Source organism: Muntiacus reevesi, chromosome 19 (genome assembly GCF_963930625.1).
Source record: "Muntiacus reevesi chromosome 19, mMunRee1.1, whole genome shotgun sequence".
In the NCBI taxonomy this organism is placed as follows: Eukaryota; Metazoa; Chordata; class Mammalia; order Artiodactyla; family Cervidae; genus Muntiacus; species Muntiacus reevesi.
This window is the reverse complement of record NC_089267.1, coordinates 58,468,196-58,495,015: the sequence shown is the minus strand read 5'-3', so window position 1 is coordinate 58,495,015 and position 26,820 is coordinate 58,468,196. Positions and strand designations below refer to the sequence as shown.

Here is a 26,820-nt window from a genome sequence, read left to right as displayed (position 1 = left end):
TCTTTAGGCTTTCCTCTCTTATCATTACCTATAGTTTATGCTTTTCTTTTTTTTTTTTATTAAACAGGTTCTTAGGTTTCACTTATTCTTTTACTTGATCACTTTAGGTTGATCATGGTAGTAAAAGTGCTTTTCTTTGCATAGTGGTATTTGACATTTAGGGCCTCCTCGGAAGCTCAACTGGTAAAGAACCCCTTTGCAAAGCAGGAGACCCTGGTTCCATTCCTGGGTCAGGAAGTTCCCCTGGAGAAGGGATAAGCTACCCACCCCTGTGTTCTTGGGCTTTCCTGGTTGCTCAGACAGTGAAGAATCCACCTGTGATGCAGGAGAGCCCGGTTGGATTCCTGGGTCAGGACGTTCCCCTGGAGAAGGGATAAGCTACCCATCCCCGTGTTCTTGGGCTTTCCTGGTTGCTCAGACAGTGAGGAATCCGCCTGCGATGCAGGAGAGCCCGGTTGGATCCCTGGGTTGGGAAGATCCCCTGGAGGAGGGTAAGGCAACCCACTCCATCACCATCAGCAAAGTGTGTGCAAATCACAATCATAACCACATCTGGGAATTTTAAGGCACTAAGAGCACTAACTGTGCCTTTGAAGGACCGTGCCTATAAAATGGGGCCCGGAGGAGACCAGATCCGAGGGTTCTTTCCCAAATCAGAAAGCTTTCCCCTTCCATTAAGGAAACTTATGTAGTTCTAGGTGATTTCTCCTTTTTCTTGTACAAAACACACACGGGAAACTGGGGAGTTATTGGAACCTAGGGGACTGAAAACACAAAGTAAAAAAGGAGAAAACCAAAAATGCCCCTTGCAAACTCCATCCCTCTGGAGGAGGCCCGGCGTGGTGGGGAGGGGCTCTAGACTACTCCCGCGCCCCTGCGCCGCAGCCTCCAGGCTGCAGGGGCCGCTGCAGCGCACTTCGCGGAGTGCGCTGAGACGCTCTCCCCCGCAGGAGGAGCCGAGACGGACGCGGCGGCGGGGCGGGGAGGCGGCCCCGCGACGGGTGAGCGGCGGAAGGGGAGGCGGCCCGGCGACGGGTGGGCGGCGGGGCGGGGAGGCGGCCCCGCGACGGGTGGGCGGCGGAAGGGGAGGCGGCCCCGCGACGGGTGGGCGGCGGAAGGGGAGGCGGCCCGGCGACGGGTGGGCGGCGGGGCGGGGAGGCGGCCCGGGGACGGGTGAGCGGCGGGCCGGGGAGGCGGCCCCGGGACGGGTGAGCGGCGGAAGGGGCCGGGGTGGCCCCGCGACGGGTGGGCGGCGGAAGGGGAGGCGGCCCCGGGACGGGTGAGCGGCGGAAGGGGAGGCGGCCCGGCGACGGGTGGGCGGCGGGGCGGGGAGGCGGCCCCGCGACGGGTGGGCGGCGGAAGGGGCCGGGGTGGCCCCGCGACGGGTGGGCGGCGGAAGGGGCCGGGGCGGCGGGTCGGGACGAGGCGGCCGCCCCGCAGCGGTCTCGGCCCTGGCCGTGGCGCGCCCGGCCGCCCTGCGGCCCCCGCTCCCAGGGGCGTGGGTTCGGACCCGGCGGCGTTCTCTCGGCCGCTCGTTCCCGGCACGCCGGCGCGCTCCGTGAGCTCCCGAGCTGGATCTCGGAGGGCTCTGAGCCCGCGGGGCGCCCGTCCCGCCCCAGACGGGGACACGCGCACCCAGAGAACGTCTCGTTTTCTGGGCAGGTTTTGGGTGTCCCACCTCACCAAACCCCTCACTAGGGGAACGTGGTTTTGTAGTTTCCTCACGTGAGGCTCCTCTTTTCCTTTTAACTTGTTTACAATCCTGGGTGCCCCCTGCAAGGCAACGTCTAGAACTTAATTGGATGCAGTTTCTTTTTCTGGAGGCTTCAAAGGCACGTGTCTCTGACCAATAGCAAGATGTAGCGTAGGTACCACGGTATGGGGAAGGCAGCAGACCCAAATAATACTTTGCCGCCCTCAGACTGTTGGCGACATCCTTTGTAAATAACATTCTTTGTCAGTATCTGTCTCTAGGTATGGTAAATTTCAAGGGATTAAAAAAATAATAACTCTTTTACCTTAAAAACAACAAATGTAGAGTTCATCTTTAAACTTTAAAACCCAAAAGGGAGGGGACATAATGTGCATCTGATTCATGTTGATGTATGACAGAAACCAACACAGCATTGTAAAGCAATTATCCTTCAATTAAGAATAAATTTTTAAAATTAAGTGATTATAATTTTATGCTTCGTTGGAATATTACTCAGCCATAAAAATGAACGAAATTGGGTCATATGTAGAGAAATGGTTGAACCTGGAGTCTGTCATATAGAGTGGAGAAGATCAGAGAAACAAATACTGTATATTAATACATGTATATGGAATCTAGCAGATGGTACTGATGAAGCCGTTTGCAGGACAGGAGTAGACATGTGGAGGACAGATTGTGGATGGTGGGGGGCTGGGGAGGGGAGGGTGAGACATGGAGAGAGCAGCGTTGACACTCACAGGCGTTTGCTGAGTCGCCTCAGCCGTGTCTGACTCGGCGACCCCAGAGACGGCAGCCCGCCGGCTCCCCCGTCCCTGGGATTCTCGAGGCAGGAACCCTGGGTGTTGTAAAGTAGCTGGTGGGAAGCTGCCGCAAAGCACAGGACGCGCAGTTCTGTGCTCTGAGACCAGACGGGTGGACAAGGGTGGGTGGGCGGCTCAAGAGAGAGGGGATATGTGTATACATATGGTTGATTCGCTGTTGTTATGCAGCAGAAACTAACACTGCAGAGCAGTTATTCTCCAATTAAAACATTTTGTTACATTTCTTAAATCTTGTAGTGACTTACAAATGCTGAGTCTTAGCGATTTAGGAGTGAAGTGGTGGGCCAGGGGTTGGCTGGAACTTGAGTGACCTGGATTATCTCACTCTTCCATTTAGAAAAAGGGATTGACTTCATTGGTGGAGAAGAAAATAGCTACCATTTGTTGAACTTCTGTTATGTCCTTTAAAAAATGTTACCTCATTTAATCTACAAAGTCATTCTATGCAATAGGTAATATCTCCTTTATAAAAGTGCAAACTGAAGCTCAGAGAAGTTGTCACTCAAAAACATACACCTAATCGGTTGCAAAGTTGGAATTTGCAGCAATGGTACATTCCCTTAAGACAGAAAACTGATTCTGCCCTGAACTTGTTTATTCTAAATCAAATTATTTTTAAGGTGTCCTGCCCCAAACTTCAAGTTATTTCTTAAATTTTGAAATAGTGTGGTATGTGAAACAAAATAATAAGTACATATATATATACTTAAAGTATTTTGTCCATTTTATAATTCCCTAAGGCTTTTATTTTATAAAAGCAAGGCTTTATTGCTGGCATTCCTTCTCACCAGTATTCTGTGATTCTGACAGCTTTTTTTTCATTTATCTTCTGTTGAGATGCTTATTTCAAAATGAACATCTAAGGATTAAGTTTTTCACCAAAGTAACTCATATTCTTTATATCTTGGTCTAATTTTTATGTCATGCCAGTTTTGTGCCAGCAAATTGTTTAATATCAGCTGCCAAGTACATTCTGGATTATCCCACAGAGCAGGAATTTTAATAAAGGAGAGAAAATGGTTTAAAATTCCTGCTGCTCAGGACCATCTTTGTGCCGTCTCGCACGGTGTATTCGTTCTGGGGGCTCCATTTTCACTCATCCTCTGGGACATTGCTACAAAGAGGCTGCTGCTTCTTTCCTATCACATATTGCCTTCCCCAGAGAATGGGCAGGAGAAAAAGGTAAAGAAGCCTTTACTGGGAGGAACGTATGAAGGAAATGCAATTTAGTTTAGATCTGTTTTTAAAAAAAGCTCTTAGATCGGAGGATAGTTTATTTACAGCTCTGCGTTAGCTGCAGGTGCACAGCACCATGTATGACTTAGTTACACGTGCGTTGTGTTCAGATTCTTTTCCCTTGTGGTTTATTACAGAACATTGCGTGTAGCTCCCTGTGTTATACGGTACATCCTTGTTGATTATTTTATGTATAGTCGTGTATGTTAATCCCAGATTCCTCATTTATCCCATGCTGCTGCTGCTGCTGCCGCTAAGTCACTTCAGTCCTGTCCGACTCTGTGCGACCCCATAGACGGCAGCCCACCAGGCTCCCCCGTCCCTGGGATTCTCCAACCAAGAACATCGGAGTGGGTTGCCATTTCCTTCTCCAATGCATGAAAGTGAAAAATGAAAGTGAAGTCGCGCAGTCGTGTCCGACTCTTAGCGACCACATAGATGGCAGCCCACTAGGCTCCCCCGTCCCTGGGATTCTCCAGCCAAGAACACTGGAGTGGGTTGCCATTTCCTTCTCCAATGCATGAAAGTGAAAAATGAAAGTGAAGTCGCTCAGTCGTGTCCGACTCTTAGCGACCCCATGTACTGCAGCCCACCAGGCTCCCCCATCCCTGGGATTCTCCAAGCATGAGTCTTGGAGTAGGTTGCCATTTCCTTCTCCATTATCCCATGCTACCGTTCCCTTTTTTGTAACCATAAGTTTGTTTTCTCTGTCCGTGAGTCTGTTTCTGTTTTGTAAATAAGTTTGTATCATTTAGATTCCATATATAAGTGATATCATATGGTATTTGTCTTTCTCTTTCTGACTGACTTGGCTTAGTATGATCTCTAGGTCCATCCTTTTTGCTGCAATGGCATTATTTCATTTTTTGTTGTTCAGTTGCTCAGTTGTGTCCGAATCTTTGCTACCCCATGGACTGCAGCACACCAGGCTTCCCTGTCCTTCACCATCTCCCAGAGCTTGCTCAAACTCATGTTCATTGAGTTGGTGATGCCATCCAACCATCTCATCCTCTGTTGTCCCCTTCTCCTCTTGCCTTCAGTCTTTCCCAGCATGAGGGTCTTTTCCAGTGAGTCAGTTCTTCACATCAGGTGGCCAAAGTATTGGAGCTTCAGCTTCAGCATCAGTCCTTCCAATGAATATTCAGGGCTGATTTCCTTTAGGATGGACTAGTTTGATCTCCTTGCAGTCCAAGGGGCTCTCAAGAGTCTTCTCTAACACCACAGCTCAAATTTTTCAGTATTCAACCTTCTTTATAGTCCCAACTCTCACATCCATATATGATTACTGGAATAACCATAGTTTTAACTGTATGGACCTTTGTTGGCAAAGTAAAGTCTCTGCTTTTTAACATGCTGTCTATGTTTGTCATAGCTTTTCTCCTTCCATTTTTTAGGACTGAGTAATATTCCATTGTATATATGTACCACATCTTTATCCACTCATCTGCTGATGGACATTTAGGTTGCTTACATGTCTCGGCTATTGTAAACAGGCTGCAGTGAACACTGGCATGCAGGTATCATTCTGAATTATGGTTTTCTCTGGGTGTATGCCTAGGAGTGGGATTGCTGGATCATGTAGTAGCTCTAGTTTTAGTTTTCTAAGAAGCTGCCATACAGCTGCACCAACAGTGATGGAAGTTTCCCTTTTCCCCACATCCTCTCCAGCATTTATTATTTGTAGATTTTTCAATGATGGGCATTCTGAACTGTGAGAGGTGATACCTCACTGTAATTTTGATACTCTGATAGTTAGCAGTGGTGAGCACCTTTTTATGTGGTTTTTGGCCTTCTGTATGTCTTCTTTGCAGAAATGTCTGTTTAGGTCTTCTGCCCTTTTTTTGTTTGGGTTGCTTGATTTTTTTGGACATTGAGCTGCATGAGCTATTTGTTTGTTTGGAGATTAATCCCTTGATCCCATGATTTGTAAGTATTTTTTCCCCCATTGTTGGTTGTCTTTTCATTTTGTTTATGGTTTCCTTTGCTGTGCAAAAGCTTTTAAGTTAATTAGGTCCCATTTGTTTATTTTTGTTTTATTTTCATCACTGTAGTAGGTGGATCCTTTGGAATCCAAAAAGATATTGCTGAGACTTATGTCAAAGAATGTTCTGCCTGTATTTTCCTCTAAGAGTTTTATAGTATCCAGTCTTAAACTTAGGTCTTTAATCCATTTTAAGTTTATGTTTGTATATGGTATTAGAGAATCTTCTAATTTCATTCTTTTACATGTGACTGTCCAGTTTTCCCAGCAGCAGTTGTTGAACAGACTTGTCTTTTGTCCAGGAGAGATGTATGAAGCAAATACAGCGTAGTTTAGATCTTTTTTTACAGGCACGTATGAAAAATGCAGGGATCAAGACCATCCCCAAGGAAAAGAAATGCAAAAAAGCAAAATGGCTGTCTGAGGAGGCCTTACAAACAGCTGTGGAAAGAAGAGAAGCTAAAGGCAAAGGAGAAAAGGAAAGATATACCCATTTGAATGCAGAGTTCCAAAGGATAGCAAGGAGAGATAAGAAAGCCTTCCTCAGTGATCAATGCAAAGAAATAGAGGAAAACAACAGAATGGGAAAGACTAGAGATTTCTGCAAGAAAATTAGAGATACCAAGGGAACATTTCATGCAAAGATGGCTCAGTAAAGGGCAGAATTGGTATGGACCTAACAGAAGCAGAAGATATTAAGAAGAGGTATTAAGATATTAAGAATACACAGAAGAACTGTACAAAAAAGATCTTCATGATCCAGATAATCATGATGGTGTGATCACTCACCTATAGCCAGACATCTTGGAATGTGAAGTCAAGTGGGCCTTAGGAAGCATCACTATGAACAAAGCTAGTGGAGGTGATGGAATTCCAGTTGAGCTCTTTCAAATCCTAAAAGATGATGCTGTGAAAGTGCTGCACTCAATATGCCAACAAATTTGGAAAACTCAGCAGTGGTCACAGGAATGGAAAAGGTCAGTTTTCATTCCAATCCCAAAGAAAGGCAATGCCAAAGAATGCTTAAACTACCGCACAATTGTACTCATCTCACATGCTAGTAAAGTAATGCTCAAAATTCTCCAAGCTGGGCTTCAGCAATACGTGAACCGTAAACTTCCAGATGTTCAAGCTAGTTATAGAAAAGGCAGAGGAACCAGAGATCAAATTGCCAACATCTGCTGGATCATTGAAAAAGCAAGAGAGTTGCAGAAAAAGCCTTTGTGTGGATCACAATAAACTGTGGAAAATTCTTCAAGAGATGGGAATACCAGACCACCTGACCTGCCTCCTGAAAAATCTGTATGCAGATCAGGAAGCAACAGTTAGAACTGGACATGGAACAACAGACTGGTTCCAAATAGGAAAAGGAGTATGTCAAGGCTATATATTGTCACCCTGCTTATTTAACTTATATGTAGAGTACATCATGAGAAACACTGGGCTGGAAGAAGCACAAGCTGGAATCAAGATTGCTGGAGGAAATACCAATAACCTCAGATATGCAGATGACACCACCGTTATGACAGAGAGTGAAGAAGAACTAAAAAATCTCTTGATGAAAGTGAAAGAGGAGAGTGAAAAATTTGGCTTAAAACTCAACATTCAGAAAACTAAGATCATGGCATCTGGTCCCATCACTTCATGGCAAGTAGATGGGGAAACATTGGAAACAATGTCAGACTTTACTTTGGGGGGGCTCCAAAATCACTGCAGATGGTGACTGCAGCCATGAAATTAAAAGACGCTTACTTCTTGGAAGAAAAGCTATGACCAACCTAGATAGCATATTAAAAAGCAAAGACATTACTTTACCAACAAAGGTCTGTGTAGTCAAGGCTATGGTTTTTCCATTGGTCATGTATAGATGTGAGAGTTGGACTGTGAAGAAAGCTGAGCACCAAAGCATTGATGCTTTTGGACTGTGGTGTTGGAGAAGACTCTTGAGCGTCCCTTGGACTGCAGGGAGATCCAACCAGTCCATCCTAAAGGAGATCAGTCCTGGGTGTTCATTGGAAGGACTGATGTTGAAGCTGAAATTCCAATACTTTGACCACCTCATGAGGAGAGCTGACTCATTGGAAAAGAGCCTGATGTTGGGAGGGATTGGCGTCAGGAGGAGAAGGGGACGACAGAGGATGAGATGGCTGGGTGGCATCACCGACTTGATGGACTTGAGTTTGAGTAAACTCTGGGAGTTGGTGATGGACAGGGAGGCCTGGCGTGCTGCTGTTCATGGGGTCGCAAAGAGTCAGACATGACTGAGCAACTGAACTGAACTGATGAAAAATGCAAGTCTCTTCTATTAAGATTATGGACACAATTTCTTATTTAAGGGAACAAGAAATGTGTGATGGAAAAAAACAAAATAAGAACAGGGCACCTGGACAGATTGCACAGCCAGGGGCTGGCCCCTGGGATACCTAACTTATTGAGTGTTTTAGAGGTCAACCGGCGCAGAAATTAATCAACAAATTAGCCAGCAGCAGTGCAGTGTCAAGTTCCTTCATCCCTGCTAGTGTGTGTTTGTGTGTGTGTGTATGTGCATGCATGTGTGTATGCACACGGGAGGAAGAGTCCCCTTTATAACACAATAGATGTGAGTCCTGGCTTAAAAACAAACTCATCTTGAAAGCGAGTATATCTAGAGATTGATCCGTATCATATGCGAATGAGTAAGTGTGATTTACTTCGTGCCTTGCAGTGGGGAAAAAAAGAGTAAGAGAAAAATTGGGAGAAAATGATGGGGAGACTTAGAAGCTCTAATGGATGTGTGTCAGATGGTAACTGTTTTTGAGGTACTGTCCACTCAGTGTTGGAATAGGTTGTTGCTGTGCTTTGAATTTATGATTAGTTCTTTAGCTTTTAAAATTAGAACTTATATCAGCTCTGATTAACACGCCTGTGAAGAAACAACTAAGGTTTTGCATTTTATGTACTTATTCAACCACCACATCTTGCATGTCTTTCCCAGTCATATTCCTACAGCTCTGGGCCAGGTGTGTGAGGAGGTATAAAAGGACATTCTCTTACATGAGAAGTCTCATTAGGTTCTGTTCTTATTACACATTCTTACCTAATAAGTCCCTTTTTGGCCTCAGTAATCTGTCTCTTTTTATTTAAAGTATCAGTGAGTCATTCAGTTCAGTCACTTAATCATGTCTGACTCTCTGCGACCCCATGGACTGCAGCACGCCAGGCCTCCCTGTCCATCACCATCTCCCAGAGCTCGCTCAAACTCATGTTCATCTAGTCAGTGATGCCATCCTACCATCTCATCCTCTGTCGTCCCCTTCTCCTCCTGCCTTCAATCTCCCAGCATTAGGGTCATTTCCAGTGAGTCATTTCTTCACATCAGGTGGCCAAAGTATTGGAGTTTCAGCTTCAACATCAGTCCTTCCAATGAATATTCAGGACTGCTTTCCTTTTAGGATTGTCTGGTTTGATATCCTTGCAGTCCCAGGGACTCTCAAGAGTCTTCTCCAACACCACAGTTCAAAAGCATCACTTCTTCGGCGCTGTTTTCATTATGGTCCTGCTCCACACTCATACATGAATTAAAGTCAGTAGTTCTAAAGTGTGAGATTCTAAAATAATTTCCAAATCAAAGATTTGTCATATTTAGGGGGTATTCTGTCATGCTGTAATAGAAATGCATGGGCCAGTCCTAAGAATAATAAATATATAAAGTTTTATATTTTAGTAAAATAATATTGGTGTAATTATTTTCATAAATATAAGATGCGTGTGTGTGTGTGCGCTTAGTCACCCAGTCAGTTCCGACTCTTTGTGACCCCATGGCTGTAGCCCGCCAGGCTCCCCCATCTATGGGGATTCTCCAGGCAAGATTAGAAGGTTGTTAACATTTTGTTAGTTCCATGAGTGGTACAAACAAGCTCATGAACTTTGGGGAGGACTGTTGGAGCATCCGCAGTGACTATGGCACATACACAGAGAAGCAGCAACAGCACTGAGCTGTCGTCTTCCAGGCCGAGGAGAAGAATGATACATGATAGAAAGCAGTGCTTCATTGGGCTTCCCTGGTGGCTCAACTGGTAAAAAATCCGCCTGCAATGCAGGAGACCCTGGTTTGATTCCTGGGTCAGGAAGATCCCCTGGAGAAGGGACAGGCGCCCCACTCCAGTATTCTTGGACTTCCACAGTGGCTCAGACAGTAAAGAATCTGCTTGCAACGTGGGAGACCCCCTGGAGGAGGGTATGGCGACCCACTCCAGTATTCTTCCCTGAATACTCTCCATGGACAGAGGAGCCTGGCGGACTTCAGTCCGTGAGGTCACAAAGAGTCGGACATGACTGAGCAACTAAGCCCAAGACTCTCATATGTTCCTAAAAGTATCAAGAACAATGAAAATCGTGGTATATTAAATCTTTTAAAGTATAGTGTGGTAGGTAATTCTTTAATTTGTAAAAGTGAAAGTCGCTTAGTCATGTCCGACCCTTTGTGACCCCATGGACTATCCAGTCCATGGAATTCTCCAGGCCAGAGTACTGGAATGGGTAGCCTATCCCTTCTCCAGTAGATCTTCCTAACCCAGAAATTGAACTGGGGTCTCTTGCATTGCAGGTGGATTCTTTACCATCTGAGCCACCAGGGAAGCCCTTTAATTCGTAAAAGTCCCTTTCAGTAAACATTTGCAGTAGTTTCCAGCCTATGTATTCTTTAATTGTCATTTCTGGCAAAGAGTTTAACATGAACAGTTTGACGTAAATGGAATGTGGGTGTCCAGAGGTTACAGTATAATAAATACTACCTTGATTGCTTATTTACTTGTTTCATCACAGAGTAAATACAGGTTCAGCTAAAGAAAGAGAGAATCTTGTGCAAATACAACATATATATAGCTGAGAGGCTGTCTCCCGGTCGATAGACCTCAATAAGATCTCCAAATAAAACTTATCTTGCAACTTTAAGTTTGTGCATTTTCCTTCAGTTTACAGTTTCAAGTAATTCACCTAAGAAATGTGCATGTGAGTGGACCCCTGGTTCAGCAGAAAATATTGGAGTTTTTTGATAACCTTGGGCATGATGTGTTGGACGCATGTGATGGCTGAACAGATTTCAGGCATATTATGGAATTGTTTCAGAAGTTGTCTGTAGTGGAAAAAAATCACTGTTCCAATAGAGAAGGTTAGTAGCTTGAATGCTGTTGAAATTTTTAAAAATTGCTAGTTACCACTTGAATGATGTTTTAAATGCTGTTGAACTAAATGTTTTATGAGTTGTTGCCTCATATGATTCATGTCCAAGGTGGGCTTCGAAGAAGAGGTAGATGGAGGTTGATGATCGTTCTGTTCTGCTGTAATGCATTGTGGTCGGAAGAGATGAGACCACTTGTCACTGGCAAGTCAGTTAACAGCCAGGGCTTCAGAGATGTTCATTTGCTCCCTAGTGATGATGGAGCAGTATACATGTCCAGAGAACATGAGGTTTGTTTGATGAATAATGAGAATGGTTGGCAGAAGGACGGAAGGAGTGAAAAGCAAGATCCTCTTGCTGATGGACACCTGCTCTGCCCAACACACTCCTGCGCTTGGATTACATGTGTTGAGTTTTCTCATTGACTAATCTTTTTCAAAGACAGTTTTGAAAAAACTGAACTCCTAAAAGCTTCTCCATAAATAATAAAGTTGCAAAACTATTGCTCTTATGAAAACTGTAAAATGGAAAACTTAATACTTGAATAAACAAAGCCCCAAGAAGTGTTTAAATGTGAGTGTTTGAGTCTCATTTCATAACGTTTACTGAGGGTCCAGCATTTCCCCCAAAGAATTTTATGATATTGCGATGAATCTCAGCCGCTCTTTGGAAGGCTTCTTCCCCTGTCTTTTCCCTTCCGACCTTCCCCCCACCCACCCCGCCAGCATTCGGTGGCGGGGTTGGTAAGAAGAACCTTTTGCCCGGTAGTATGTAGAAGAAAAAAATATTCACAAAGTATTGACATTCTGGCAGGGAGAGCCAGAAGCCAAAAGACATACTTGGATCTATTAGGATGGATTCTGAGTCATTAAGAGAAAGAGGATTTCCAGTTACGGAGGTGGCATGGTGTTTGCTGCCAGAGAGCGGGGACAGAGGGGTGAGGAGACAGCTGCGCCCCTCCGCGTGGCCCTGGTGCTGGGGTGGCCCAGCGGGAAGGGGAGGCGGGGGAGGAGTCCATCTGTAGGAGGAGCGGAGCGAAAGAACGCTCAGGCCCCTTAGGGCGGTGTCCTGAAAGGGGCGTGGAAGGCGAGCAGCGTAGAAGCTGTGCACAGCCCACTGGCCACTCCGACCCTTAGTACCCCCTTCATACAGCAAGACCCAGCGTGCCTCATACCGACAAACAATTCTGTAGGCTCCCGGAAAGTAGGAAAACGACTTTTGCATACCTCGCTGGTTCCACAAGATGAAAAAGAAAATAACCATTTTACCAAACAAACCTAAAGGCCAAAGTACGTGTTATATAAAGTAATAAAAGAATTGGCCATCACTTTTGGTATATATCTAGACCAGAATTTGAAAAAAGACTGAATATAGAATGATTTTCTAAAGAACATTATCAGAAAAACATAACTTTGAAGGGAAAAAAAGTCTCTTATTTTATTTTCAGGTATTAAATCATCGTTAGTCAAGATGTCTTCAGCACCCGAGCCTCCAGTCTTTAAAAAGGATCCGCCCAAGGAGAAAGACCCGGGAAACGCAGGGCTCAGAGGGGTCCGCACCACAGCCTTATTTCGAGCTGTGAATCCAGAGCTCTTCATTAAACCTGTAAGAAATACATCTAGGATGAGACTTTATGTTCAGTTTACCTAGGCTTTCGGGAATAGAAAGTTCTAATTCTCCTGTAACGTTTGATTTTATCATGGAAATTTGATGTTAACTAGTAAGACCTCTCTGGGTAAGAAGGAGATGGAAGGAAAATCTTAAATGCTGTTTCACTAGATACACATATAAAACTAATTATTTTGAGGGTGTTTGAGAATTTAAATGGTAAATAGTTGAATTTTAATGAATCAACTGGTCAAATTCCTGTTTAAAATTTTATTTTAATAGATGTATTGATTTTAAGGAAACTTGTTTTATCAGGTACTATTAGGTAAATAAGACCTTCCATTGAAACAAAACAGAATGAAAGTCTGATCAGTCTACAATTCCAGGCTTATTAATAATATTTTAATGTAGGAGATTTTGCAAACATATATTGAAAAATATGAAAACATGCATTTATACACTGTTAGGGAGTTAGCTAATCATATTATAGCAAGTTACTGAATACATTTGATTTGTTAAGTTTTATTTTTTGAAAAATGCAAATCAAGTCATAAAATGTACTTAAATGTTTGAATTTTTTTAGAATTTTAATAACATAGTTACCAGTATAAACTGTTTGAAAGTTAAATAGGTCAGTTTAGCAATCAAATCATTAAATCAAAGTAGAAAGTTTTAAAAACTTTGGACTAATGTGTTTTTTTACTTGCCAAGTACATTTCAAGAACTGCAAAAGTAAGCTACTCTGAGCATGTAGCCTCTCAGATGTCCATCCCACTGAAAAAGTTTGACCTTAATTTTTTTTGATGATTAAGAATAGTAATGAAATAGAAGCAGAAATGATGACAAAAGCAGAAAATACAAAATTTAAAAGCTTTTATTAAAAAAATTCAGGAATTCCCTAGCTATCCAGTTAGGACTCTGCCCTCTCACTGCCAAGGGCCCACGTTCAACCCCTGGCTGGGGAACTCAAATCCCAAAAACTGTGTGGTGTGACAAAAAAGAAAAATCAAAGTAGCATCCCTTTGCCTCTTAGGGTCTTGGATTTTACACAGCGAATCAGAGTTATTGTAACAGCATGTCTGTTCTGCGACTGTGTTTCTTGAGGTAACAGAATAAGTTCCCAGAGAAGGGGGTGTGTGTTTTGCTGTCCCTGGTATATAACATGAAAGGCTTCCTGCCAGTTTTTTCATGATCCTGGGTGACAAGAATAGCATGTAGACTTCATTCCTCGCTTCTTAATAAAAATAACTAGTTTAAGGTTTGCAGATGGGAAGCTTGGGCCCAAAGAAGTTAAGCAACTTTTCCACAACATAGGTAACTGAAAACTGGCCCATTTCCTTCCTAAAGGTGAAGGTCGGAGATGCCCAGCTGTGAAGAGGAGGAGGAGTCTTCCGTAGTGTCTAAGTTAGCAGGAGCGGAGTTAACCGAGTAAAGAAATGGATAAATACTAGAAGTGGAATTTTACCCTAGGAATGCTGGTGTGGTACTCAAGCCTTGGCATGATGAGCGGAGACTGCAAGAGATATTTGAGTCTCTTCAAATGACTGGTCTTATTGAGACCTTGTGGTTTTTTTTTCCTTTGACAGAACAAACCTGTAATGGCGTTCGGATTGATAACCCTTTCGCTTTGCATGGCTTATATCGGTTACCTACATGCGACCCAGGAGAATAAGAAGGACCTCTATGAAGCTTTTGATAGTGAGGGACACAGTTACATGAGGAGGAAAACCTCTAAATGGGACTAACTGAGCTGGTTGCTGCCGATGAAGGTTTCCTGGGGGCTCTGAAACCCTCAGCTGAAGGTTAGGATCGCACAGTGTCTTGTTTCTTGTTCCGGAAGATGCTGCTGAGGAGGACGATTGCAGCCCGACCCCTGGAGTGAATGTGGTCCTTTCCAAACGGAGCCCGCGTCGCATCTTCTTCCCGGAGGGAGAGCTGTTCCGTATTTTAATTTTATTAAGTCCTCTTTTAAAAAGTGCCGTGAGAATGGAAGTCATTTTTGTAAATTATAAAGTCCTGCCCAATAAAAGTACTGCTGCTCTTAAATTTGCGTGGTATTGTTAATATTTCAAGGGGAATGTACACTTGCACTGTAAGTGTACAATGTAGTGAGGGTTTAGCTTTGCTGTCTGCAGAGGCACTGTTCTCTTTCTACCTGGTGAAGAAGAAAATGATTGTAAATTATTGCAAAGCCTGCAGTTAAAAACAGTTTTTATAGGGTTACAGACGGGTCATATATTTCAGTTTTCCATTTCAGCTAACTTTGGTCCAGATTTTTATTTTAGTTGAAAAAATACTCCCACTCAATTACTAAAATAAAGATTAAATGAAAGAATAACCCAGAGTAATTGGAGTTTTTCTTTAAAAAAAAAAAAACAAAACCAGACAGTATGGTATATTGAGTATGATGTTTTTATTTGACTATAACTAAATGTTACCTATTTTGTTTTCATTGTAATTTGTTATTTCATTGTTGTATTTCATTGTTATCGCTGTAATTTAATGTTACAGTGATATGATAAATGTAAGACCAGATGTTCTTATACTTAGTTGAAAACTAGAGCTGCTCAGTAGGTAAGAAGATCTAGCTTTAAAGTAACCGTAAGTATATGGGGTTTACCTCATACCTTTCTGATGAGGGTTCTAGGTGTGTTTTATTTCTAGATATTTACCACATTCTCCAAATCATTGGAATTGCATCTTAGTAAATAAACCTTGTCTCTGAAATTTTGTTTCATTATTAACAAGTAAAATAATTGCACAGGCAGAGTTTATCATCATAATTAAATCATAAGATTTAATTTCCAGTGCTTTGTGGTAGTTTTGTAAGATACATGGAAAAGTAATTATGTCTGATTTGTAGATATTAAAGAGCTTAGCTAATTGAGTTGTCTATATGCAACTAAATTAAATCTTTATTACTGAGCCTTAAGTGTTTCTTTGTGGGGTCTCTCTATATAGTACACTTCATACAGTTTAAATATCCTTAGGTGGTATACAATGCCTTTAAAGTTTTATCTTTTGCTGTTGGTTGGTAGAGAACTAGAGTTCTTCTGTTTTCAGCTTACACATTTAATGCCACATCATCATCATTAGAGTTCTTCTAACATCCAACAAAAGCAGTTACTGTTTGGTGGGGGAGGTATTAGTGAGCTATCAGGAGATAACTGCAGCAAAGAAGGGCTGCAGGACTGGGCAGACGGCAGCCCTGACCCCGTGACTGTGTGTGAGTGAGCCGGGGCCGCAGTAGATTCCACGGGGTGCCCAGCTGCGAAAAGAGGTGCAAGGGGAGAATTCCGCTGACTTAGAAACGAGTAACCTAACTGACTTCCCTGGTGGCTCAGACGGTAAGAGTGTCTGCCTACAGTGTGGGAGGCCCGGGTTTGATCGGTGGGTCTGGAAGATCCCCTGGAGAAGGAAATGGCAACCCACTCCAGTATTCTTGCCTGTAAAATTCCATGGACAGAGGAGGCTGGTAGGGTACAGTCCATGGTGTCGCAAAGAGTTGGGACAGGACTGAGCGACTTAACTTTCACTTTCAACCTAACTGTGATACTGTTCAAAGGTCTGTCACAGGTTCTGTAGCACTGTCTTCTATGTGCAGTGTCAGAGACTGCTGGGCTGTGGATGTTTTCATTCCTTCTCTAAAGGAAAATGAGACGAAGTCAGTGGTCTAAGGAGGGGATGCTCAGGGCAACATGTTTACGGCATGTTGGAGTCTGAGTTCAAGTGGTAGGAGGAATATTTTCCAATGCAGGAATCTGGTTGAGATCAGGCAAACTGTAACATAATAGATTGTCTTGAAGCAAGTATTGATAAATGAACTACCGGTAAGCTGCAAGCAACCTCTTAGCCCAGGGAAGTAATCTTTTCTGATAGAAGAGCCATTTGCCCAGAAGAGCAAGCAGTTTAGTTGATAAGAATTTCCCAGTGTGAACAGTGAAGTTATTTATTATTTAATAGCCTTATCTTCTGTAAGGCAACCAATCGGTCCCAGTTTTCTAAGCATGGAGGGGATTCTTGGGATGCAGTTCTTTCCATTTTAAAACAAGGACAACAAATGAATTAGCTATGATTTTAAAAGACAACCTTAGTAATCTTGAGTGCTTGCTTACTGAAAGCAATTTTTCCTTTAAGGTACTGTGTGATTTTCCCAGTTTTATTTGCCCTGCCACAAAAGCATTGTAGATAACCTAAAAAAAATTAAACTCCCCCCCTTTTTTTTTTGTTCTGGCCTAAAAAATCAATTTTTTAGATAAACCATTTAACAGAAAGTATGGTAGACTGAATAATACACCTCTTTTCCCACACCACCCTAGAGATTTTTGGATCCTAATCCCAGAACCTGTAAATATGTTCCATTATATGATAGAAATGTCAAGGTTATACCAATAACCTCACATATGCAGATAACACCACCCTAATGGCAGAAAGTGAAGAAGAACTAAAGAGCTTCTTGGTGAAGGTGAAAGGAGAGTGAAAAAGCTGGTTTAAAACTCAACATTCAAAAAACTAAGATCATGGCATCCATGAAGTCCCATCACTTCATGGCAAATAGGTGGGGAAACAATGGAAACAGTGACAGGCTTTATTTTCGTTGGTTTCAAAATCACTGCAGATGGGAACTGCAGCCATGAAGTTAGAAGACACTTGCTCCTTGGAAGAAACTCATTGGAAAAGACCCTGATGCTGGGAAGGATTGAGGGCAGGAGGAGACGGGGGTGACAGAAGATGAGTTGGTTGGATGGTATCATCGACTCAATGGACATGAGAGAGAGAGTGAAGTACAGGGTAGCCTGGCGTGCTGCAGTCCATGGGGGGTCACAAAGAGTCAGACACGACTGGGGGAAAAAAAAAAAACCATGGCAGAAGGAACTGGACAGATATGATTAAGTTCAGGATTTGAAATAGGGAAATGACCCTTTATTATTTGGGTGAGCCTGATATAATCACAAAAGTCCTTATAAGAGGGAGGCAGATGATGAGAGGAAGAAGCAATGTCACCCTGCAAACAGGAGGATAAGAGGCTATACTGATGCAAGCCCACGGGCCAAGGAATGGGAACGGCCTCTGGATGCTGGAAAAGGCAAGGAAACCGACTCTCCCTGAAGCCTCCAGAGGAACCAGTGCTGCCGACACCGTTGTGGACTTCTGACCTCCAGGACTGCAAGGGAATGAATTTGTGTGGTTTTAAGCCACCAAGTATGTGGTCATTTGTTAGAGCAGCAGAAGGAAACAACAGAAAGTATCTGGGAAATGAAGAGTTGTACCATGCTGCCTTCTGTCATTATTTCTAGTTGCTTTTATGAGCAAAGCTTGTCTTACCTAGCAACAGTTGCTAAGTATGTTGACAGTTTAATCTAGACTCTAGCAGGGAGTAGCTGCTTAAATCTTCCCAAATCCAGTGCCCAGACCTTCTATGGGCAGAGGCTTTCAGTACCATCCTTTACCCCTAGGTGTAAAACCACTACCTAATCATGGTGAATCATTTAATCCTGACAAGCCTCTAGCATTGTCTTCAAACCTGGAATCTCTTCTGCTTTCTCAAACTTGAACTTTTCTTAAAACTACCTTTTCTAATCCTGAGAGTTTTTTAACTGTACATAGTAAAAGACATCTTTAATTATGATCAGGAATCCGAATTATACAAACTTTGTTTGCTGTGCTGTTTGTAATAAAATAATTCCACCAGCTCCTTTTGGGGAAACCTTTAAACGGATCCATGAATACAAGCCATTTAAGACACGCTTTTACACTCACAAAGACATCCTGGGTAAGTGACTTTGCTGGTTTTCTTTGTCCTCATGCTTCATAGCATTGTATGTCGTTCTTGTTGTGTGGACTTTGACCAGCTCTCTTAGCAAAGCTCCTTGTCCTTCACCTGTGTCTGTTCGGCGTGAGGAGAGGATGGGTTGAAATCCTGCTTCTCCGCTTTCCAGCTGTGTGCCTTGGCAGGGTACTTAGCCTCTCAGCCTGTTTCCTTATATGTAAACAGGGATGTTAACACAATACTTTTCTTGCAGGTTTCTTCTGAGGCTTTAATGAAATGTTCCTCCTTCTTCTAAAGCCTGGCACATAATAGTAACTTGGAGTTCTTTTTGCCCTTTGTCTCACCCGCACTTGGGCACTTTCCATACGCATAGGAGAGAAATATCTCTAAGTAACACCTTAATAAACAGATGAAAGAAACTGTGTTCTTTGTTAGCACTGGTGACATAGAATAGATTATAAATAGCATGAGAATGTGTACTGTGTATACTTCTTTTACCTTTTAAGTCCTCCTTTTGTATTTAAAAATGTTTTAAGTATGGCTGATTTATGATGTTTGAAGTGTACAGGAAAGTGATTCAGTTTTATATATATAAAAATATGTATTATATTCAATATACTTTATGTTGAATTATATATGTGTATATGTTCACTTTCAGATTATTATCCATTATAGGTTATTATAAGATATTGAATATAGTTCCCTGTGCCATACAGTAAGTCTTTGTCTGTCTGTTTTATATATAGTAGTGTTATCTGTTACCCCCAAATTCCTAACTTATCTCTTTCCCCTATATATGCACTTCTAATAAGCAAATCAAATTTTAATTACAGGTTTTCTTTTCTCCTCATTCCTCTCAGGTTTTCAGTCTGACTTTAAGCCTTAGAAGTTTTTTCCTAAGTACTCTCAAAATACTTCTCAAATCCTGTCTTCCTTTAACGTGTTAAATTAGTGGTGATTAAATTTTACTCCTGATCTTTGAAACTGTAAGAAGCCATAGAATGAAGGGTGTTTTGAAAAAAACTAAAATGAGAGGGAGATCAAATTGGGATCATCCTCTAAAAATATCAATCCCGAAACTTATCACTGATTTTAACTTTTAGTAACTGTTCAGTGTGACTTATTAATTATAATCTCTATAGTGATTTGGCTTTTTACACCCAGAACAGTGGATACCCATTTTTAGATATGCTTTTTTTGGTTGATTCCTTATGCTTCCTAGTATATCTGAATCCAAACATTAAGTGGATAAATTAAAACATGTATAAATGTTAATAAGTATTGCAGAGGATAGTTCTCAACATTGGAAGCGTTCTACAGAACTTTTAAATCCAAACACAAACTTCGCTGGATTTAATAGTGTTACAAAGTCCAAATTCATTCTACTCACTGCATGACAGGCCAGTAGATCAGGAGATGAGTTGTTGGGGCAGAGAAGAACGACTTTATTCAGAAAGCCAGCAAACAGAGACGGCAGATTAATGTACCAAAGAGCCTTCTTACCCCTTTCAGAATGCAGGCATTTTTTATATTAAAAGGGGAGGAGGGGTGGGTTGGTTGTTGCAAACTTCCTGGTGCAGGAATTCTTTGTTCTTATAGTTGTCCATTATGGGTCAGTTCACGATGTTCCCGTAAACCTCCAGCAAGACAGATCTTATTCCCTGTTCTGCAACTTTTTGGCTCTACGGGAATGGAAAAGTGTTACACCTTTAAAGGTCAGAACCTTGAGAGCAGGCTACCCTGTATATTTCAGGCTGGAGGCAACATTCTTCACTCTGAGAAAAAGCAATTGAATACAAAGGTTAAAGTAAACGGAAACATCTAATATGGAGTCAGGTTTGTTCTTCCCTATTGCAATAGCCATCCAACAGAAACCCACGAAATTAGAGCCTTCGGAATTGACCCTCAGCGTGTGGCCTTTTAAAAAACTTTTCCAACATTTTTTACATATTTCATAGGTTTTTATTTGGAAATAGTTGAAGACTGACACATTTTAAAAATAGAACAGAGTTCCCACCCAGGTTCTCTCATTGATGCCTTACATAACACTGGTACATTGTCAAAACCAGGAAATTGGTGTTGGAGCGATACTGGTAAGTTAGGTGCAGACCTTATTTGTTCTTTTTACCCTGGTGTGTAGTTTTATTAAATTTATCACATGTATTCATGTAACCATCACTACAGTCATAACACAGAAATATTTCTTCACCACAGAGAAACTCCCTCTTGTTACCTCTTAATAACTCGTAATTTAAATCCCTGGCAACCACTAATCTGTCCTCAGCCACTATAATTAAAGCACTTTGACAATGTTTTATATATAAAACATATATATATATGTATATAATATACTGTATTCTCTCTATATCCTGTGTGTCTGTATATATATATATAATCATACAGTATGTAACTCTTTGACATCAGCTTTTCTCACTCAGCATGCCCTTAAGATCCAAGTTATTCTCCATGCTAACAGTGTGTTCCTCTTTTCAGCATTTTAGAAAAGCTCTGCAGGGATCCTGTTGTACAGTTAGGGTGGAGAACAACTAATACAGAGTCCTGGAACTAAGCATAGAAAGGGGTAATAGCAGCCCATACTTGTATCACAGTTTTATGAAGTGCAGAGCTTTGCCAGTCCGTGCTTAGTCCTATCTCTTTCTAAATCTTTCGTAATTATCTCTACACAGTGTTGGGCCTGTGCAGTATATGTCCATCCTCCTCATCGTATGCACTGCTTTATACCTGTAGACTCACTGACAATCTAGTAGCAAAGACTCTTAATGCCAACTCATATGTACTGCAGTCGCAGGTGACAGAAACACAGCTCAGACTCAACTATTGCCAAAGAGGACTCCTTGGCCCTTGGAACAGTGGCACCAGGAGGGGTCGGGCCCAGGGCTCTCAGTGAGTCCACACTTGCTGTCTTCGTGCGTTGGCTTCGTTGATTTACTGCCGCAGCCAAGCTTCCTCCAGCAACTGAGAAAGGGGCGGGAGGGGTTCCAACTGCTCTAAGCATCCCAGTCTCTCCAGCTTAGAAACCGTAGAGGAAAAGACCTCTGTTCTCCTTACAGCCTTATACAAAATAAGGAAAAGTGTGTCTGGCCAGGCTTGAGTCTGTGCTCCCGTTAACGGGGCCTGGAATGAAGGGGAGCATGTGATGGGCCAAGCCGGTTGGCTGCTGTGATTGGCAGTCCCAGAACAGGTGAGCGAGGAAGTTCTTGAAGAAAATGGGTCCTGTTACCAGAAGGAGAAAATAAAGTCTGTCCCTGTTTTCTCATCTAAAATAAAGTGACAGACTTTATTTTCTTGGGCACCAAAATCACTGCAGATGGTGACTGCAGCCATGAAATTAAAAGACGTTTGCTCCTTGGAAAGAAAGCTATGGTAAACCTGGACAGCATATTAAAAAGCAGAGATATTACTTTGCCAACAGAGTTCCATTTAGTCAAAGCTATGGTTTTTCCAGTGGTCATGTATGGATGTGACAGGTGGACCATAAAGAAGGCTGAGCACTGAAAAGCTGATTCTTTTGAACTGTGGTGTTGGAGAAGACTCTTGAGAGTCCCTTGGACTGCAAGGAGATTCAACCAGTCCATCCTAAGGGAAATCAATCCTGATTATTCATTGGAAGGACTGATGCTGAAGTTCCTGTACTTTGGCCACCTGATGTGAAGAGTTGACTCATTTGAAAAGACCCTGATGCTGGGAAAGACTGAGGGTGGAAGGAGAAGGGGACGACAGACGATGAGATGGCTGGGTGGTGTCACTGACTCGGTGGACATGGGTTTGAGCATCTCTGGGAGCTGCAGTCCGTGGGGCAGCAAAGAATCAGACTTGAGTGACCGAACAGCAGCTAGAAGCCTGGGCTGTGTGAGGGGCTGAGTCCATGCAGGTCTCACTGTGCTGTGAGCTGCTTCCCAGCCAGTTGGGGGAGTAACTTACCTCTTTCACTGTGTCTTCAGAGATTGAAATTCCCCCAAAGGGTCTCTTTCTTAGATAACTCTAGTAAATAACTTGATAGCGATGAAAAAGAAAGCCAAGATACAGTCTGTGGATATATGTGATTTTTTCCCTCTTCCACTCCACAGATATTGGGAAAGATATTCTGAATAAGGAAGAGCAGTTTCAAGAGGCTGCCCTCAAAGAACGAATTGCACAGGTAGAAGCCGACATATGGGCTCAGGTAAGGGAAACCGGAAATCAGCCACGTGCCTCTTGGCACTTCTTCCTCTTTGGGGGTTTGTATGGAAGAGTTGAGTCAGGCAGGGCTGACTTTGAATGCCGGGCATCTGTGGGGCAGGTTCTTCAGCTCTGTAGTCTTGGCATCTTCCAATGTGAAAGAGGAATAATAATACTCTCTAGAATTGTTGAGAAAGTTCAATGAAATGACGTGCCTGGCCCACACAGATGCTGAGTAAGAAGGAGAAATCATCAGGAGCGTCCATCCTTTTAAATTGCCCCTGCGTGTGGATGACTTGAGTTCCCTTTATTCTCATTGAATTAAAACTTCAAAAAAAGACATTCTTGTTGGTAATTATTATTGCTTAGTCTTTAATGTGTAGACCATCCACTTGTGCACGCGTGACACCCCAAGTGGCTTTTTCCCAAATACTGCATCATAGCTGAGTCTCTTTTTCAGCTCTCTCCCAGCTCCTCTTTGCCCCAAAGTCCTTGACAGCTTGTCCACGTGACTACTGAGGGCCATGGGAGCAATTCCAGTGCCTTGGAGCTCACGGTCAGATCCCAGACTCTTCAATAAAGCAAAACTTCCATCCTCCAACTCCCATTTCTTCCAGTAAGAAAGAAAAGGCTATATTTGACTTCCCTAAAGAGAATTAACACTCCTTGAGAGGAGGAGAAGCCACAGTGCTTAGAAGTTATTTCTCAGTTTCTCTATAATATAGACATCGTAGCAAAGAGTATTGGAACTGTCCAGTATTACTTCCAGCAAAACCTTTGTATGAACATTCTCCAAAAGTAAAAAATGCTTCAGTGTGAAGGGTAATAGATGAAAAGTCTTAGTAGTCATTTATCCTTATCAATAATAATACAATTTAAATTGACTATGAGCCACTAATTATATTCCCTAATACAAGGGAATACTTTTGTGAATAATGTACAGATTAAATATAAGTTTATCAATGTTTTGGGCATTCTTTTCAAATAAAATAATGAAACATCTTTCTGGAGACCCTGATGCAGGGGTCACCCTGCTTATTTAACTTATATGCAGAGTACATCATGAGAAATGCTGGTCTGGAAGAAGCACAAGCTGAAATCAAGATTGCTGGTAGAAATATCAGTAACCTCAGATATGCAGATGACACCACCCTTATGGCAGAAAGTGAAGAAGAACTAAAGAGCCTCTTCATGAAAGTGAAACAGGAGAGTGAAAAAGTTGGCTTAAAACTTAACATTCAGAAAATGAAGATCATGGCATCTGGTCCCATCACTTCATGGCAAATAGATGGGGAAACAGTGGAAATAGTGACAGACTTTATTTTGGGGGGCTCCAGAATCACTGCAGATGGTGATTGCAGCCATGAAATTAAAAGACGCTTACTCCTTGGAAGAAAAGCTAGACAGAAAAGACCAACCTAGACAGCATATTAAAAAGCAGAGACATTACTTTGCCAACAAAGGTTTGTCTAGTCAAAGCTATGGTTTTTCCAGTGGTCATGTATGGATGTGAGAGTTGGACTATAAAGAAAGCTGAGCGCCAAAAAATTGATGCTTTTGAACTGTGGTGTTGGAGAAGACTCTTGAGAGTCCCTTGGACTGCAAGGAGATCCAACCAGTCCATCCTAAAGGAGATCAGTTCTGGGTGTTCATTGGAAGGACTGACGCTGAAGCTGAAACTCCCAATACTTTGACCACCTGATGCAAAGAACTGACTTATTTGAAAAGACCCTGATGCTGGGAAAGATTGAAGGCAGGAGGAGAAGGGGACAACAGAGGATGAGATGGTTGGATGGCATCACCGACTCAATGGACGTGAGTTTGAGTAGACTCCAGTAATTGGTGACGGACAGGGAGGAGCGTGCTGCAGTCCATGGGATTGCAGAGTTGGACACCACTGAGCGACTGAACTGAATTGAGCTGATGCGGGGGATCTAAGGGATGTAGGGTGGTACTCAGCCTCCCTTCTCAGCAAATTTCTGACTTTGTGCATTTTTCTACTTCTCTGTATTTTCCGTAATTTCTTGGATGAGCCTACATTACTTTGATAGTTAGTCAATAAGAAATAGAGTGCCAAAGAAAAAAGACCACCCAGCAGCGTGCAGTAAAGCTCTCCTGGGCAGCTCCTGAAACAGTAATGTTAGCCAGGGGCCAGGGCTGTGTTAGGGACATCTCTGCCTGAGACAGCAGTGTGCTCTGGGAGGTCTGAGGTGGGGAGAGAGCCAGTTAGTGGGGGCCCATAGTGGGGGCTAATTTTCATTAAACATGAAAACCTGATGTATATTAACAAATAAATGAACTCTCTTTCAAAGGCCGATAAACGCCAAAGACAAGCAGTGAAGAAAGCCCTCGAAGAAGCAAATGACATGTACAAAATGCAAATCCAGTTTCTGAAAGAGGAACATGAGAAAGAGTTAAAGGTTTTTAAGAAAATTATTATTCGGGTATAATTGCTTTCCAGTTTCATGTTAGTTCCTGCCGTACAAGAGCGTGAATCATCTATAAGTATACATACATCCCCTCCTTCTCGAGTCTCCCTCCTGTCCATCCCCCATCCCACCGCTCTAGGTCATCACAGAGCACCCAGCCGGCTTTCCTGTGCTGCGCGGCCGCGTCCCACCGATGTCTGTTTCCTGCGTGGTGGTGTATTACACCATCGCTGCTCCCAACTCATCCCCCCTCCTCCTCCCCTGCTGAGGCCGCTTGTCTGGTTTACAGTTTCTATAGCAGCCTGTTTGTTGTCTTTTAAGAAGTACTTAAGTGAGTAAAAAGCTCTGGCAAGGGAATGGGAGAAAGGCAATCATACATAAAGTCTAGATGCGTGTTTTATGGAGCTTGGTTGGGAGGCCCAGGATTTTTACAGAAGAAATCCTGGACTCTCTGGCAGCAGCGATGATTGGGTGCAGGAGAATCCCTTTGACGTAATGAGCCGTGATGAGTGGCCTTAGACGAGCCCACACCTTTACGGGTGAGATATGCAGGAGGCCCCCTGCCTGTCGGTCTGCGCATCTCTTGTCCCTGGCTCTCCTCCTCTTGCTGCCTTTCTCTGGATCCTCAAACCTGTTCTCACTGGGAGGCCTTGTCAGAATCTTCTTCCTGCACTTCGTCAGGCACCCAGCATCACCGGTCAAGGGAAGCCTTCCCCAGCCAGCTGTGCTGACACCCATACCCTGCCCTTCTCACCCCACCCTCTCTCAGCATCCCCACCCAGCACTGGTGTAGGTACATAGATGGGACGGTTGGCTACTTGTTGAATGTCTGGTCGCCACACTCCTGCAGTCTCCACAAGGGCACATCTGACTCACTACCACCCTTATCCTGGGGCCAGTGTGGTGGCGTGACTTTGTAAGTGCGGAAGCGGGCTAGACAGAGGAAGCAGGCTCTCTGATTGCACCCTTTTCCCTACATTTGCATTTACTGTGGTGATAAGAGAGACCCCTGAGCTGTTTCTCAGGTATTTCCTGCAGGATCAGAAGTCCCACAACCAGGGAAACTCTTTGCAGGCTGTCCCTGGTACCGTTACACGACTGCACGATTGGGGTGGCTAGTGAACTATCAAGGCAGAGCCCCAGGTTCCCCACACAGTTCAGTCCAAAGGTGCTCAAAGGAAAGGCACACAGAAGTCCTTGCACACGTGGCTCGTGGGAGGACAGGACATGGTGCACGCTCATGATTCCTGGGCAGAGGCTGGAGGGAGAGCCACAGAAGTCAAGAGCATAACTCATAAACGGTTCAGGGACCGCAGGCCCACTTGTCCATTGTTAACGCCATGCACACCTGTCATTGATCAGCTCTGTACTAGGGAGATTAAATAGACCATCCTTGCCCTCAGAAAACTTGCTAGGAGGAAAGAGAGCTCCATCCCAGGGCTCCTGAAGCGTGGTGGGCCCTCCCTACCTGACTCCAGGGGCCACGGTCCCTGAGGGGCTGGCTGCAGTGGACCACTGCCCATCCTTGATTTCAGTTCAGAACATGAGGAGCGTTTATCGCATGTCTGGAGAGGCCTGCTGCTCACCCAGCAGGGACAGAGCGGCCACGCTGGTTCTTGAACAGTGACATACTTCTCTATCAGCTGATAAATCACCATCCCCAAGCCCACCCTGGACTCCCCCACCCTGGACTCCCCCAACCAACAATTTCAAGGGGCAGCCATTCCCATGGGTGTGGGGGCCATGTGTCCCTGCTCTCTGCTACAAGCAGAGGACGCTTTAAACATGACTGCTGGCAGTAGGCTGTGACAACACAAGGTAACGTAGATGTGACGCCTGCTTCCAGGAGCTCACATCCCAGTCTCGCTTTAGGTCATTTGGTGGTACCCCCCTTAGTCTTTGGTGGCTCAGTAGTAAAGGATCC

The 26,820-nt window shown here is 43.5% G+C and overlaps 2 protein-coding genes across 9 annotated transcripts in view; both read left to right on the top strand.

Moving 5' to 3' along the window:
* The first annotated feature begins 981 nt into the window (after window positions 1-981).
* Window positions 982-14,564, top strand: SMIM8 (small integral membrane protein 8). Of its 8 annotated transcripts, none has more exons than XM_065911561.1 (4): window positions 1,203-1,267; window positions 1,375-1,385; window positions 12,358-12,515; window positions 14,105-14,564. In XM_065911561.1, the coding sequence occupies exons 3-4, from the start codon at window positions 12,381-12,383 to the stop codon at window positions 14,261-14,263; spliced, it is 294 nt and encodes a 97-aa protein (XP_065767633.1). In that variant the 5' UTR covers window positions 1,203-1,267; window positions 1,375-1,385; window positions 12,358-12,380; the 3' UTR covers window positions 14,264-14,564. The 8 variants fall into 8 exon arrangements, with proteins under 8 accessions (XP_065767640.1, XP_065767639.1, XP_065767634.1 ...); XM_065911564.1 differs by lacking the exon at window positions 1,203-1,267 and adding an exon at window positions 1,290-1,301; XM_065911568.1 differs by lacking the exons at window positions 1,203-1,267; window positions 1,375-1,385 and adding an exon at window positions 982-1,001.
* A 1,263-nt stretch (window positions 14,565-15,827) lies between these two features.
* C19H6orf163 (chromosome 19 C6orf163 homolog) overlaps window positions 15,828-26,820 on the top strand; it is a 28,201-nt gene continuing 17,208 nt past the window's right edge. The window contains exons 1-3 of the mRNA XM_065911487.1: window positions 15,828-18,291; window positions 22,377-22,471; window positions 24,780-24,887. Of these exons, the coding sequence (XP_065767559.1) occupies window positions 18,144-18,291; window positions 22,377-22,471; window positions 24,780-24,887 (351 nt within the window). The 5' untranslated portion in view covers window positions 15,828-18,143. The remainder of the gene's footprint in view (window positions 18,292-22,376; window positions 22,472-24,779; window positions 24,888-26,820) is intronic.